At 42.8% G+C, this 17,434-nt stretch overlaps 1 protein-coding gene across 7 annotated transcripts in view; it reads right to left on the bottom strand.

The window, feature by feature from the left end:
• The window catches only part of LOC118369377 (fibroblast growth factor receptor 2-like), a 114,265-nt gene that overhangs the window by 12,140 nt on the left and 84,691 nt on the right, over positions 1-17,434 (bottom strand). For all 7 annotated transcript variants that reach the window (XM_052498274.1, XM_052498275.1, XM_052498271.1 and 4 more), the window contains 2 exons: positions 15,531-15,601; positions 590-727 (listed from right to left, as the gene is read on the bottom strand). In XM_052498274.1, the coding sequence (XP_052354234.1) occupies positions 590-727; positions 15,531-15,601 (209 nt within the window). The remainder of the gene's footprint in view (positions 1-589; positions 728-15,530; positions 15,602-17,434) is intronic.

Below are 17,434 nucleotides of genomic sequence, written 5' to 3'. Positions count from 1 at the left end.
AGAGAGAGAGAGGTTAACAAAAGTCCTGTATTATATATTTCCAAAGTACATTCCTTGTCACTCATTAAACAGACTGCTGTTCTTCTCTAAAACACTGTCAAAGTGGGTGAGATGATTAAGACTGATTTCTCTGAGCCTAAGTGTCCAGGTATGAACCAGACAATCCAAACACAGAGCTATGCAGGTTCTATTTCTCTGTACTCTAACGTTCAAGACTGATGGACGCCAATGCCAATCCTATCCTAGGTCTGTCTGTCTGTCTGTCTCCACTGTGGGCTTCACTGTTTTCAGTACAGTGTGAGAACATTAGGCCCTACAGTACCGGTTTAGGCCGCAACATTGTTTTCTGTGTGAGTGGACAGGCCCCATTGTGAATGAGGACATTGATACAGACCCAGGCCAGATGTGTAGGGTCATTGATCTGATGGAGATGGGGTGAGGGTTGGGACTCCAATAAGGTTAATGTGTGTTTGTGTGCGTGTGTGCCTGCCTGCGTGAATGCACACATTCGTGCTTGTGCTCCTGCCTGCGTGCATGCATGCATACGTGTGTGTTTCAGATTTAAAAAAAGATAAAGATGGTATCATACAGCTCGTTGGTGCAGTTGCCAGGCTTGTCCATGCGATGGCCCTCTTTCAGCAGCTTGAAGAGCTCTTCTACGGGGATGCCTGGGTACGGAGAACCCCCCAGGGTGAAGATCTCCCACATTAGCACCCCAAATGACCAGCTGGGAAGAAAAACACATACACACCAGAGTTCTCAATTTCAGCCCGAACCTGATGGGGCCCGACAGGTTTGGGCCGGGCCTGTGTTTTCAAAAACAAATTAATGGCCAATATTATTATTTTATTTTTTTTACAGTGCGTGCCTGTGTGAATGGCACACTCTCTCTCTCTCTCTCTCTCTCTCTCTCTCTCTCTCTCTCTCTCTCTCTCTCTCTCTCTCTCTCTCTCTCTCTCTCTCTCTCTCTCTCTCTCTCTCTCTCTCTCTCTCTCTCTCTCTCTCTCTCTCTCTCTCTCTCTCTCTCTCTCTCTCTCTCTCTCTCTCTCTCTCTCTCTCTCTCTCTCTCTCTCTCTCTCTCTCTCTCTCTCTCTCTCTCTCTCCTCCGTCAGCTGCAGGAGAAAGTACAGGATGTATTGTGTTGTCCGTTGGGCTGAAGCTGCTATCTAATTAGTTATTCATTTGTTTCTTGCTTGTTTCTCTGACTGAAAAGTTACGTTTACCGAAATCCCTCATTTGTTGAGACTGCAAAAACATTCACTATTCGCTAAATGTGCCTTCCCTGCTATGCTGTTTCATTTTAAAAATAAAAAGCTTGAGTGTATTTAAAGGCATGACTGAATGACTCATACTTATATAGGCTACTATAGTACTTAATAATAATAATAACAATTATAATAATCTTAAGAAGAAGACGAAGAAGGAGAAAGTGGGTAAACCGAGCGCTGTGTGTGTGCCACTGCCAAACAGGTGTTAGATTAAAAAGTTTGTGTTTTCTGACTGTTTGGAACAGTGTAAACAGCACCTAACAAAGTATAAGAAATCCCGTAAGAGTCTGTTCTAATGAAAAAAAGGTTTTATTAGACCACAAAGATTAAACACAGTCGCATTCCTACAATTGCTGACGTTGCAGTTTAGCTGTTGAATTATTCAAGGATCCCTTTGTTATTTCATTTTAAAACTAAGGCTACTGATGACGACATTAGCATACGTATTATTATAATGATGATGATGATAATAAGAAGAAGAAAGCGATCAAGAAGACGGAGCACTGTCTGACCCATGTGTGTAAAAGCTGGGCCTATTATAAAAACAAAAAAATATGTTTGTTTGGAACAGCGTAAAACAATGGTGAATCATTTATTGTTTTTAAATCACAGAATCTATTCTAATGAAAACAATTACTAAAATCTTTACTTACAACATGACAAAGTGTAAAAACAGTGGAATTCGTGAAATTGCTTTATTCAACATACATTTTATTCAAACATCTCATTCCAAAATCATGGGCATTAATATAGAGTTGGTCCCTCCTTTGCTTCTATAACAGCCTCCACTCTTCTGGGAAGGCTTTCCACTACACGTTGCTGTGGGGACTTGCTGTGTGGACTTGCTTCCATTCAGCCACAAAAGCATTAGTGAGGTTGGGCGATTAGGCCTGGCTCACAGTCAGCGTTCCAATTAATCCCAAATTCATCCCATTGTCATGCTGAAACAGGAAAGGGCCTTCTCCAAACTGTTTCCACAAAGTTGGAAGCACAGAAACGTCTAGAATGTCATTGTATGTGGTAGCGTTTTGATTTCCCTTCATTGGAACTAAATGGCCTAGGCCCAAATCATGAAAAACAGCCACAGACCATTATTCCTCATCCACCAAACTTTACAGGTGGCACTACGCATTCGGGCAGGTTGCGTTCTCCTGGCATCCACCACACTCAGATTCCTCCGCTGGACAGCCAGATGGTGAAGCGTGATTCATCACTCCAGATAACGCATTTCCACTGCTCCAGAGTCCAATGGCAGGGAGCTTTACACCACTCCAGCCATCGCTTGGCATTGCACATAGTGATCTAAGGCTTGTGTGCGGCTGCTCGGCCATGGAAATCCATTACATGACGGTCCCGACGAACGGTTCTTTGATGACGTTGCTTGTGCTGACGTGTCCACATGCGTTTGTATATATAGTGTAGCTTACATGTTGTGGTTGTCTGAGGACAGTTGGATCTCACGGAAGCAGCATCTGTCTAATTTCTGAAAATATATATGGATGTTTTATAAACTCTGAGTCTACATATAACAGTTGATTATACTCAATTTGGGTTTTCCCCTCTCCTAACTGTTCTTAGACAAGGCAAAAGGGCTTTTCCCCTCTCCTCACTGTTCTTAGACAAGGCAAGGGCTTTTCCCCTCTCCTAACTGTTCTTAGACAAGGCAAGGGCTTTTCCCCTCTCCTAACTGTTCTTAGACAAGGCAAGGGCTTTTCCCCTCTCCTAACTGTTCTTAGACAAGGCAAGGGCTTTTCCCCTCTCCTAACTGTTCTTAGACAAGGCAAAAGGGCTTTTCCCCTCTCGTAACTGTTCTTAGACAAGGAAAGGGCTTTTCCCCTCTCCTAACTGTTCTTAGACAAGGCAAGGGCTTTTCCCCTCTCCTAACTGTTCTTAGACAAGGAAAGGGCTTTTCCCCTCTCCTCACTGTTCTTAGACAAGGCAAAAGGGCTTTTCCCCTCTCCTAACTGTTCTTAGACAAGGCAAAAGGGCTTTTCCCCTCTCCTAACTGTTCTTAGACAAGGCAAGGGCTTTTCCCCTCTCCTAACTGTTCTTAGACAAGGAAAGGGCTTTTCCCCTCTCCTAACTGTTCTTAGACAAGGCAAGGGCTTTTCCCCTCTCCTAACTGTTCTTAGACAAGGCAAAAGGGCTTTTCCCCTCTCCTAACTGTTCTTAGACAAGGCAAAAGGGCTTTTCCCCTCTCCTAACTGTTCTTAGACAAGGCAAGGGCTTTTCCCCTCTCCTAACTGTTCTTAGACAAGGCAAGGGCTTTTCCCCTCTCCTAACTGTTCTTAGACAAGGCAAGGGCTTTTCCCCTCTCCTAACTGTTCTTAGACAAGGCAAAAGGGCTTTTCCCCTCTCCTCACTGTTCTTAGACAAGGAAAGGGCTTTTCCCCTCTCCTTACTGTTCTTAGACAAGGCAAAAGGGCTTTTCCCCTCTCCTAACTGTTCTTAGACAAGGCAAAAGGGCTTTTCCCCTCTCCTAACTTTTCTTAGACAAGGCAAGGGCTTTTCCCCTCTCCTAACTGTTCTTAGACAAGGCAAGGGCTTTTCCCCTCTCCTCACTGTTCTTAGACAAGGCAAGGGCTTTTCCCCTCTCCTAACTGTTCTTAGACAAGGCAAGGGCTTTTCCCCTCTCCTCACTGTTCTTAGACAAGGCAAGGGCTTTTCCCCTCTCCTCACTGTTCTTAGACAAGGCAAGGGCTTTTCCCCTCTCCTCACTGTTCTTAGACAAGGCAAGGGCTTTTCCCCTCTCCTCACTGTTCTTAGACAAGGCAAGGGCTTTTCCCCTCTCCTCACTGTTCTTAGACAAGGCAAGGGCTTTTCCCCTCTCCTCACTGTTCTTAGACAAGGCAAGGGCTTTTCCCCTCTCCTCACTGTTCTTAGACAAGGCAAGGGCTTTTCCCCTCTCCTCACTCCGCTTGATGATGTCTCTGCCACATTGTTGTCAACACCAGTGTAAGTGAATAACCTTCTGGTTAACTTAAGCAAAATAGCAACTTGGTCTATAAATCTGGCATTACATTTCTTGCCTGGGCTCGGGCTTCAGCTCATCGGGTCTGGGTCAGACCAGGCTTCAATTTTCAGGCCAGATGAGAACTCTAATACACACATATTCAACATGGTTGATTTCATCACTATTATCTTGTTATACATACATACATACATACATACATACATACATACATACATACATACATACATACATACATACATACATACATACATACATACATACATACATGATAAATTGATAGCGATGAAAGTATGAGACCTATTAGTATAATATATTTTTTCCTCACAAGATTTCCACAAGTACTGCTAAGAGAACCAAAGGGTTGAAGGGTAACTGTTTAAAGAACCCACAGCTGCTATCATTCCATTGATTCCATTAATTCAAATGCTAAACATCATCTATTAAAGTTATCCCCTAGCATTAATTTAGATGTACTCCGTTTGACAAACGGATGTTTTGTGTAGAGGTGGTGGGGAACAAATCAAATGTAATTGTATTGGACACATGCACCGAATACAACTTTACTGTGAAATGCTTGCTTACGAGCCCTTCACAACGACGCAGAGTTAAAAATAAGAAAGTAGGAAACATACAAATAGTATCACAAGAGGAACTATATACAGGGAGTAACTGTACCGTATCACTGTGCAGGGATACAAGATATTTGAGGTAGATATGTACATAAAGCCAGGGTTATGTGACTAGGCATCAGGATAGATAATAATAAGAGAAGAATAAAGAACAGAGCAGCAGCAGCATATGATGATTGTGAATGTATGTGTGTGTGACATTGGTATATATGCGTGTTATGTTTGTGCGTATGTAGTGTATGTGAATGTGTTATGGGTTTGTGTGAGAGTGTCAATGTAATGTGTGTGAGTGAGTGTATATAAAGTGTATACAGTGCATTCGGAAAGTAGTCACTCCCTTGACTTTATCCACGTTTTGTTATGTTTCAGCCTTATTCTAAAATGTATTAAAGTGTTATTTTCCCCTCATCAATCTACACACAATAACCCATAACGACAAAGCAAAAAACATTTTTTTGGAAATTTTTGCAAATGTATATACAGTTCCAGTCAAACATTTGGACACACCTACTCATGCAAGGGATTTTCTTTATTTTTACTATATTCTACATTGTATAATAATAGTGAAGACATCAAAACTATGGAATAACACATATGGAATCATGTAGTAACCAAAAAAATTTGAACTTCTTGACGCTACCCATCCCGGTACTGGGATAATTGTCATCAGCAACCGCTGAATAGCATAGCGCAACAGTCAAATAATATTACTAAAAAATATTCATATTCATGAAATCAATATTGCAAAACACAGTTTAGCCTTTTGTTAATCCACCTGTCGTCTCAGATTTAGAAATTATGCTTTCCCGCGAAAGCAATCCAAGCGTTTGTGTAAGTTTATTGATAGCATAACATAACATTATGTACAATAAGCATTAAGTAGCTAGGTCACAAAATCAGAAAAGCAATCAAAAAAAGAATTTACCTTTGATAATCTTCAGATGTTTTCACTCACGAGACTCCCAGTTACACAACAAATGTTCCTTTTGTTCCATAAAGATAATTTTTATACCCAAAATACAGATGTTTGTTTGTCGCGTTATGTTCAGAAATCCACAGGAAAGAGCGGTCACGACAACGCAGACGTATATTCCAAATAATATCCATAATGTCCACAGAAACATGTGAAACGTTTATAATCAATCCTCAAGTTGTTTTTAAAATATATATTCGAGAATTTATCAACCGAGTGTGTAGCTTTTTCAATAACAGCGGGAGAAACAATGGCCGCTTTACGCAGTTGCGCAAAACTCACTCTGAGAGCCCCCACCTATCCACTTACGCAATGTGATCCTTCACGCTCATTTTTCAAAATAAAAGCCTGAAACTATGACTAAAGAATGACATTTTAGGGAAGCCATAGAAAAAGGAATCTGGTTGATATCCCTTTAAATGGAGGATAGGCATGCATAGGAACACAGAGGTTTCAAAAGGCTTTCGCCTGCAATATCAGTACTGTTATACTCAAAGACAAACTTTAATGTGTTTTCTATCCTAATCTGACAAGTATATGCATATTCTAGTTTCTGGGGCAGTTTCAAATGGGGACGTTTTTTTAGCCAAAAACGAAAATACTGCCCCCTACACGCAAAAGGTTAAACAAATCAAAATATATGTTATATTTGAAATTCTTCAAAGTAGCCACCCTTTGCCTTAATGACAGCTTTGCACATTCTTGGCATTCTCTCAAACAGCTTCAAATTCAAAAACATTACAATACGTACACAGATTTCACAACACACTGTGCGCCCTCAAGCCCCTACTCCACAACTACCACATATCTACAATACAACATTTGAATTTGTACTTGTGTGTATAGGGCATATGTTATCGTGTTTGTGTGTATGGATGTGTCTGTGCCTATGTATGTGTTGCTTCAAAGTCCCGCTCTTCCATAAGCTGTATTTTCATCAGTTTTTTAAATCTAATTTTACTGCATGCATCAGTTACTTGATGTGGAATAGAGTTCCACGTAGACATGGCTCTATGTAGTACTGTGCTGCTCCCATAGACTGTTCTGGACTTGGGGAATGTGAAGAGACCGCATGTCTTCTGGGGTACGCATGGATGTCCGAGCTGTGCGCCAGTAGTTCAAACAGATGGCTCGGTGAAATCAACATACCTCTCATAAATACAAGTAGTGATGAAGTAAATATCTCCTCTACTTTAAGCCAGGAGAGATTGACATGCATATTATTAATGTTAGCTCTCTGTGTGTATCCAAGGGCTAGCCGCGCTGCCCTGTTCTGAGCCAATTGCAATTTTCCTAAGTCCCTTTTTGTGGCAACTGACCACACGACTGAACAGTAGTCCGGGTGCGACAAATCTAGGGCCTGTAGGGGAAGATGAGGAGCGGCGCCATGTGAGGACGTACTTTTCTGAGCTCCTCATCAGAACATTTAAATATTTGATTAGTTTGTTCCAACACATATGGGTAGATTGTAATGTTGTACTGTCATGTTTTTGTCATTTTTGTCAACGATGCCAGGCACCAACCGCAAGAATCAGCCTAAGGCTAATGCTAACAGACCAGCTAGCCTAGCCAAGGACCATGAGGCTACCCCAACGGCTGAACAATGCACAGTTGAGGCGACTGGACAAGAAGCTTTTCTACAGGCATGAACTGAAATTAAGCAGAAATTAATTGACAAAATGGACGAAAAAGGCAGAGATGCAGTCGGCAGAGCTACGAAACCAGGTTAGCCAGCTGAGAGAGGAGCTGAAAACTGCCCTTCGAACTGGCTAGATCCAACCATGAGGCACTGGACATCCGCATGACCAGCCTGGAGACCGCGGCTAATGGCCACTCTGACTCAATCACCACACTGGAAAGAAATGTTCTACAAATGAAAAAGGAAATAATGGAACTTAAAGAGAAAAACTCTCATTTGGAGGCTAGATCCCGTCATTCGAATTTACGTGTGACGGGTGTGAGAGTAAGACAAGAGGATGGCAAGTGCCCTTACAGAGTTCATGGCAGAGATGCTATAACAGGCACTCGGCCTGGGCAAACCCCCACTGCTTGACAGCGCACATCGCACTTTACGAGATAGACCAGAGGATGACCAGCCACCACGAGCATTCATAAGATGCCACTACTGCCAAGAGAAAGAAAGAAGCAATCCTCCGCAAAGCAGCCGAGGTCAAACAAGTGATATTCACACTTGGAGACCAGATCCGAATCTATCCTGACTACACTCAGGCGGTTACCAAGCAGAGGACTGCCTTCAGGGAGGTGAGGCCTATGCTCAGGGGCTGTGATATCCTGCGAATTTGAGGATAACAACCCCAGACAGCTTTGGAAAAGCTTCTCAGAACCAGCGCTAGCTAAGGATTTCATTCTGAAGAATTTGACACGCAAGTGAAGATCAAACACAACAGTAATTCAGTTCTCTTTCCAACTTTGGGTGAAATTCTAGCCTAACAAACCAAGCTAGGAAGCAACAGGCTATTTAGCTATATGGGGGGGGGCAAGTTATACTAGCCAGTATAAAGACTGAACCGGGCAATCCAGCTGCATGGGTTGTTACTGTTGTTGATCTGTTAACGGACTGGTTACCTGTGCTGCAAGGGACTGTACTCCACCTGGAGAAGATGGGTTTAACGCTATGTGAATTTCTCCAGTAATCAGCATTTTTGATTATGATGGCACATGTTAATGCCAGATTAGCTAGTTAGCTAACATTTACATTACAGATCGGATCTCTTTAGCTAACATCACTTGTTATCAATCTCAGCTAATTTGGACAAGCGCAATACTATTTATGATGCTTAGACCAATACTAAAGTATTATTTAAGTTATCTTGTTATTTTGTTTAGATGGCTACCTTGAAAAACATATATTGCAAGGATTTTACTAGTTTGTTTAGCTCTCATATTTTGAGGCAACCATTAGTTTACTTATAATGTTGGTTTAATGCTCCTCTTTTGCTTCTGTTTGAGCTAACCTTGTCGCTAACCCATGTCGCTAATCCATGCTACAAGCGCAACACAGCCATAGCTGTTATCTTTCCCCTCCATAGTTTGGAATTTTCCATCTAAGCTATCATTATAGATCGTGGGATCTCTACATTCATTGGTTTAGTTCGAGTTCGTAATTCCCCTCCGTTATTACATAGCTCCGTGTAGCCGGGAGCCATGAGACATGAATTAAAATGTACAAATTACATGTCATACCAACTAAATCCACTAGAGGGCATACAATTTAACGGTATGATTATTTACCTGCATAGCCCTGCTATTTTAGCAATAAGAGCGGGTTGAACTGGGTGATTTGAAAGGGAATATTGTGTGTTGCGGCACATTACAATACACAAGAAATCTGTTTGTTATTGCTATATTTTTAAGGGAGTTTTGCTTCCTCTCCTTTTGATAGCCTGCTGACTGCGTAATTTGAGGTCATCTTAAATTAACAAACATAATTGAGTGTTACAGAACACAAAAGTAACAGGGTAACCACACTGATATATTTACTCTCAGACTCAGATACTATAAGTTACAAAAAAATGTACATTGAAAGTTTGCATGTGATGCCATATGGCAAGGAATTCCCGGAGTCACATATTTAATGAAGCTGCCAGTTGAGGACTTGTGCGATGTCTGTTTCTCAAACTAGACACTAATGTATGTGTCCTCTTGCTCAGTTGTGTACCGGGGCCTCCCACTCCTCTTTCTGTTCTGTTTAGGGCCAGTTTGCGCTGTTCTGTGAAGGGAGTAGTACACAGCGCTGTACGAGATCTTCAGTTTGTTGGCAATTTCTCACATGGAATAGCCTTCATTTCTCCGAAGAGGAATAGACTGACGAGTTTCAGAAGAAAGGTCTTTGTTTCTGGCCATTTTGAGCCTGTAATCAAACCCAACAAATGCTGATGCTCCAGATACTCAACTAGGCCAGTTTTATTGCTTCTTTAAATCAGAACAACAGTTTTCAGCTGTGCTAACGTAATTGCAAAAGGGTTTTCTAATGATCAATTAGCCTTTTAAAATTATAAATTTTAAGTTAGTTAGTAGCATCAGTTAGTAGCAAATAATTGATTTCATGAACCTTGTTTCTTAAGATACATATGTTAATGTGGGCGCCCGAGTGGCGCAGTGGTCTAAGGCACTGCATCTCAGTGCTAGAGGCATCAATCACTACAGACCCTGGTTTGATTCCAGGCTGTATCAAAACTGGCCGTGATTGGGAGTCCCATAGGGCGCAATTTGGGTGGATCCTATCCTCCTTATAAAACGTGTTTGTTTCAAAAATATATCGAAATTGTCAACAAAAGTTACACCAATTGAGCTGCAATCACGTAGCCAAGTTGTGAAGAGAAAGAAAATTGAACGCTAAAAGTTTCAATGCCACGAAGCAGAGCCATATATGATGGGTATTGTATTAGTGTCTAGTAGAGAGTCAATCAGCTCTTTACAATGTCATCAGCTGCCCTTCATAATGTAATTAAAACCCACATGGACCACAATGGAATCGATTTCCATGTCCTGTCGTAGTACATTCGGGAGTAGCTTAGTAATGTAATTTACTTGAGCTCCGGGATAGGACATTGTTTTTGCACCAGGAACGGTCCCATTTCTTACCATGGAACTGCCCAAAATCACGGCTGGTGAGAAGGATGAGGAAATCCGCCCACTCCCACGCTTCACAGGATTCGGATATCCCCAGTGCTGGGAACCCCCAGTGATGAAGGTCCAGCAAAGTCAGGCTCCACGACGGCAAAACTATTTGTTGTTTGTATCCGATCCAGGCCTCTCGTTGGGAGTGTAGACTGCTTTGCGGTTGGCTACTGTCTTCAGCTTCCACGGCTCGTGACATGCGACCATCGTTGGTTGCCATGCTCCTCTTGGTGTGCTCCTTTGACTATCAGATGGGGATCTCCGGGCAACAACGGCCAGTCAGATAACGACAAAACGACAAGGCGGTGATGCATCTAACAAGCGCGAACGCTGTCCAGCCACCGGTGTAGAAGAGGTTAACATTCCACTCTGTGCTTTCCCCAGTTTCTTACGTAGGCTGGCGATCTGAGTAATCAAGGAAGACACCTCTAGCCTATAATCCTCGGCAAGCAAACAATTGCCGCATTGGAACTCGGAGTGATCCGGTTTGTACCGAAACTAAGCGAAGTAGATACAACTCCTACAGTGCTGGAAACGTTCATTTATTTCTCCAGACAAAAGGTCTCCATTGCAAAACTCATCCGGGACTAACTTTGTTAGCTTAATGGCTAGCAGCTCTGTCAAACTGGCTATTAAGTGGGATTCCGGGACAAGAACTAGCAGGACGAGCTGTGAAAAGCAAACAGCATCGTGGAATCCATGCAAAAACAAGTTCTTTGTTTATATTGAACAAATATTGGTTAACAAATTGAGTGTTTCCAGCATACAGTGTTCAGCTGCGCACATTGATGATTTCACTGTGTGATGACGTGGCCAAGCAAGCTGTGATGTGCCTTTTACTGAGGAGTGGCTTCCGTCTGGCCACTCGACCATAAAGGCCTGATTGGTGGAGTGCTGCAGAGATGGTTGTCCTTCTGGAAGATTCTCCCATCTCGACAGAGAAACTCTGGAGCTCAGTCAGGATGACCATAGCGTTCTTGGTCACCTCCCTGACCAAGGCCCCTGTGTGCTTGGGGACCTTCAATGCTGCATAAATGTTTTGGTTCCCTTCCCCAGATCTGTGCCTTGACACAATCCTGTCTCCGAGCTCTACTGACAATTCCTTTGACGTCATGGCTTGGTTTTTGCTCTAACATGCACTGTTATCTGTGGGACCTTATATAGACAGGTGTGTGCCTTTCCAAATCTTGTCCAATCAATTGCATTTACCAAAGGTGGACTCCAATCAAGCTGTAGCAACATCTCAAGAATGACCAATGGAAACAGGATACACCTGAGCTCAATTTCGAGTCTCATAGCAAAGGGTCTGAAGACTCATGTAAATAAGGTATTTCTGTTTTGAATTTTTAATACATTTGCAAACACTTCTAAAAAACTGTTTTTGTTTTGCCATTATGGGGTATTGTGTGTAGATTGATGAGGAAAAAATGTAATTTAATACATTTTAGAATTTTAGAACGTAAAAAAAAATATGGAAAAAGGGAATGGGTCTGAATACTTTCCGAATGCACTGTATATAGTCTTGTCAGTGTGCAGAGAGTCAGTGCAAGATATGGCCAATGCAGGTAGTCCGGGTAACCATTTAATTAACTATTTAGCAGTGTTATGGCTTGGAGGTAGAAGCTGTCTCGGAGCCTGATGGTCCGAGAAGTGATGCTCTGGTACCGCTTGCCGGACGGTAGCAGAGTAAACAATCTATGGCTTGGTTGGCTGGTGCAATTTTTTGGGCCTTCCTCTGACATCGCCTGATATAGAGGTCCTGGGTGGCAGGGTGCTCGCCATAGTGATGTACTGGGACGTCCGCACCACCCTCTGTTGCCCTCTGCGGTCGAGAGTGGTTCATTTGTCATACCAAGCTGTGATGCAGCCAGTCAAGATGCTCTCAATGGTGCAGCTGTAGAACGTTTTGAGAATCGTGAGGGGCCCATACCAAACGTTTTCAGCCTCCTGAGGGGTAAGACGCGCTGTCGTGCCCTCTTCACGACTGTGCGGGTGTGTGTGGAGCATGTGATGTAGATGCCAAGGAACTTGAAGCTCTTGACCCGCTCCACTACAGCCCTGTCGATGTGGATGGGGACGTGCTTTCCCCTCTTTTTCTTGTAGTTCACGATTAGCTCCTTGGTCTTACTGACGTTGAGGTAGAAACTGTTGTCCTGGCACCACACTGCCAAGTCTCTTCCCTGTATGCGGTCTCATCGCCGTCGGTGATCAGGCCCACCACTTTCATGTCGTCAGAAACTTGATGATGATGTTGGAGTCGTGCATGGCCTCGCAGTCATGGTTGAACAGGGAGTACAGGGGAGGACTATAAAGGTGTCAGCATGCTTGCATACTCCCTTAAAATACCTTTGGTCGAACAACAAGGAAAACGCGGCATTAGTTCGGTTTGTCCATTTTGAGATGCCGTAGCCAATATACACTTCCTCAAAGAACATTAATTTTGAAATTTTTCCAGAGGTGATCTTAGTTGCGCAATTTTACATTTAAATAAGATGTTTGGTGCAGTATTTCTCAATGAAAAAATGTGCATGAAAACAAGTTGTCTCTTGTTGAATGACAACAAAGACGTTATTGAAAAAGATCTACTGTTGACCAATTACCAACGAAGGGGCTTAGACTTTGGCTCCGAGCTTTGGCTTGCCACCAATAAAAAGATTGGTCACACACAACAGCTGAAAAAATTCCTCACCGGAGTCCAAGACAAACAAAATGTTGTCATAATATATGCACAAACTCTTCTGAACTGTTTCGGCTGGGAAACATGCGGACGCCTTAAGCACACACCCCTGAGGGGCTCCCGTGTTGATGGTCACCGTGGCAGAGGTGTTGTTACCTACCCTCACCAACTGGGGCAGCACATCAGGAAGTCCAGGATCCAGTTGCAGAGAGAGGTTTTGGTGATGAGCGTGGATGAGCTGTAAGCAGGGTGTAGCTATCAATGCCCTCTTTCTGACCTCCCTCCGGTAGCCCGCACCACCCCGCGGCACCGACCCGCTCCTACAGCTGGTGGGTAGTGCCATGCTGGCATCAAAGATGCCCTTTGTCCCAATACTGGACAGTCACAATGTCACACTGGCCCCCATTGTCCAGTCACTAGTCAGTGACACACCAAAACAAACAGTGAACTGGACCACCCACTCAGAGATAACAAGGCTAACAGTATAGATTACTATTTATGTAATGGATGACTGTGTTAATAGCTAGCTCACTTCTACTGTACATTGTCACTGTACTGTACAGTCTCCGGTCATTATTACAACACTCATTTAAAGCATCAATAATACCCTGATCTTGACATTCATCAATAGCATGCTGTATCTACATACAGTGATACACAAGATCAATGTTTCCCCTAAATTCATTTAACAGCGGGAAAGATCCTAGGGGAAATATTCAATGGAAGTGTCGTCTGTTTTCAGTGTATGGCATATCTCAACAAAACAATCTATGAATCATCATGGCAGTGTGTGTGTTTGGAGCAACAAAGAGTGGATTATAGCACACGCAAGGAAATGTGGCACACACACACACACACATACACAGAGCTACAAGCCTACGTTAATGACCCAAAGAGGACATGACATGACACAGACACACCTTTCTTTTATTTAGTCCTGCGGGTATTTCTCCATCCATCTGTTAACATAACTGGCCCTGAATTTGTTCTCTCCTATCTCCCACCATATCTTTCCGTTTGTTTACATACTCCTCTGCTCCATTCAATGGCACTTTGTATCCATCGCTCACCTCTCATCATTCCATTGGCCCATGTAGGTATACACACAAGCTCTCTGTCTCACAAGCTCTCTGTCTCTCTCACACACACACTAAGGTAGCACACAACAGGGGAATGGGGGGTGAGACTGGTCTGCTAACTAGCCTAAATACATTAAGCTTATGCAGAATAGCATACTTCTGTGGCTCAAATTAGTGCACACTGTTAGGTGGTTGGGCATTTCACTCTAACATTTTCCCTGACAAACAACAATATGTATATGAATTGTAAAAAAGAGATCAAAACACATACATCAGACCAGGGGGGTATGCGGGTATTACTTAATCCAAAAGAGACATCATATACTCATTTAATCTGATGTCATGCTATGGATCAGTTTTTGCCTAAAGTGTGATTCAGATGGGGGACTTGGCTACTCTTTTGTTCTTCTGTTTCCTTTTTTAGAGCAAGGAGTCCTTGAAAGAGATGAGGAAAGGAGGAAAGACGGGTCTGCTGCCATTCACTTTCGAGATGAATGAAAATAAAAACAGAGAGGGGGGGGAAAATAGGGATTATTTTGTTCATGGAAAAGGCCCCCGAAAAAGATGAGCAACATGTTCAAAGAATGAAGACTCAAGACTGAGAGACGAGTGTGTGCAGAATGGGTAGAAGGTGAGAGAGGAGGCCTAATTTGAAGGTTGGGGGCGAGGTGGTATTGTTGCATTCAGTTATGTGTGAAAGACTTGAAGGAGGTCTACGGGAGACTTCCGAGCAGGGCAGGGCAGGGGGTGGGCTCTGGCCCCTTCCAGAGGCTTTGAAGACAGGCAGATTAGTAACACAGCATTGGCTGCAAGTCTAGCGTGAAACTTTCACTTTTGCCACAGACCGGCCGGTACACAACCCACCCCCCCAAAAAAATACTACCCCGCACCCACTAACTCCACCACAATCAAAACACCTCACTGACCTCCTGTACCCGAGCCCCCACCACCATCCCACCCTCTTACCCCCTCGGGTCTTGCTGCAAAACAATTTGCATCACAGAGCTACAGCCAGTATAAGCCAGGGTTGTGTTAATTAGGGCACACAATGACAAATGTTTTAAAGTGTTTTGCAACTGAAAACGAATATAAAAGTTTTTTAAATGTACAGGTCTAGCTAGTCCCTCCCTGTTTTAATTGTTTTTCTTGCCTAATGAACACAGTCTAGGCTGAGTTCCTGCTTTTAATACATTTATGTTAACCCAATGTGGAATAGACGTTGAATTGACGTCTGTGCCCAGTGGACTGCATGGGTGTGAGAGAGAGTAAAAACAAGTTACAGTACTTACACATCGCTCTGGTGAGTGTACACACGGTCGAAGAGAGCCTCAGGAGCCATCCACTTCACCGGGAGACGACCCTGAGGACAAACCCACACAGGTCAATAGGTCACAGGGTTGAAAAAGTTAGATATCCATGCGCAAAATAGACATCCTCTGGGGTATTTTATGACCAATATTTATTCGCCAATCATGCAGTTCTTCCAGGTTCCTGGTATTCCCAGGAATATCATTAGATCTGGAAATGTAATTTTTATTTAGGATCCCCATTAGCTGACGCTATAACGTCAGCTTGTCTTCCTGGGGTTCAACACAGAACTATAAGGACATTAGAAACAATGACCTTTTACCTTAAGACATTACAAACACTTAACAAGTAGACATTAAAGAGCATTAAAATACCTTAGAGGTAATACATCTAACATTCAGTGGGATGAGTATCTGTCCAGTCATGTGGTCGATCGCAGTAGATGTTCTTTAATTGTTTTCTTCAAGTTGGATTGACTTTTTTTGCCTGAGAAATGTGACTTTGTAAAGAATTCCATTCGGTGATGGCTCTGAATATTACTCTAGATTTGAGATTTGTCCTTGGTCTGGGGGGTATAAGGTTAACTTGCCCGTCTGGTTTGGTGGTGGTTATGTTCGTTACTTGTATACAGTAGTTGGGCAGAAAAAAACGTTGGTTTCTTGAATATTACTACCCCCCCCCCCCCAAAAAAAACAGGAAGCCATGAGAGATTAAGATGCATTCGGTAGACATTCATACGGTTAGCGCAATGAAGAGCTCATCAGGCAGCACTGTTTTGAGCTAGTTTTTTTTGCAGCAGATGACCATATGACTGGACAGTACTCTAGGTGTGATAGAACCAAAGCTAGAATTCCCTGATCAAGAGTGCTGGATGTTACATACTCAGAACATTTTCTTGTTATATTTCGATTACAAGGTTAAGTATATGTTCAAACCAGGATAAAGCTGCGTCCAATGTCACACCAAGTAGTTTGGTCTTATGACCTGTTTCCACAGGCTGCCCATCCATCGACAAGTTTAATTTAGGGGCACCAGCAAGCATTTATCTTGTACCAAAATAAAACACATTTTGTTTTAGAAATAGTCAACACCAATTTGTTAACGTTAACCCACTCAGACACTGTCCTTAGTTCTTTGTTCAGTACATTTGTGAACTCATTATATTGCTGATGCAGCGCTATACATTGTAGAGTCATCAGGATACATAACCACTCTTGCTTTATTCATTACTGAGGGTACAGTAAATCATTAGTAAAGAAGTGGGTCTAGGCAGCTAACTTGAAGAACACCACGGTGTAAATCTTTACTGTTCGAAAAGCTACCACTAAATAATACTTTTTGCCTTCTCCTGGATAGATATCTTACCATCCAGAATAGAGCAGCATAACATTTGAGTTTACCTAGCAGAAGTTCTGTCAGAGCCCTCCCACTCACTGCAGCGCTAGATAGAACTTTGTAGAATAACACCCATCTACGAAAAATATAACAGCAAAAAATACTCAATTCTATGTGATCAATTTGGGTTGCGGGTTCACAATTTGACCTTTTCTGAGATTTCTGCCAAGCAAGGAGGAAAGGATCCGACCTAATCCCACATCCCAGTCCCACTTTTACCTTGCAACACCGTTGGACATAATTTCACCTGTAGGCTCCATCCCTTGTTGCATGTTGCCAGATCATTACGGCAAAATATATCGACTAAAATGAGAGGGACAGACTAGTGAGTGCGCAACATAACGTCCACTTCATAGGATGACACATATGGGCTAAAATGATCCTGTTTAATGTAACAAATGTTTCATTAGATTGTAACTGCCACGTGTGCTCCCTCTCCGGCCTCTAGGTACCAGGCAGCTCGTTATGGCGTACACCTCTTGCCATCCTT

The sequence above is a fragment of the Oncorhynchus keta genome, chromosome 36 (genome assembly GCF_023373465.1).
Source record: "Oncorhynchus keta strain PuntledgeMale-10-30-2019 chromosome 36, Oket_V2, whole genome shotgun sequence".
In the NCBI taxonomy this organism is placed as follows: domain Eukaryota; kingdom Metazoa; phylum Chordata; class Actinopteri; order Salmoniformes; family Salmonidae; genus Oncorhynchus; species Oncorhynchus keta.
This window is presented reverse-complemented; position numbering and strand designations above follow the sequence as displayed.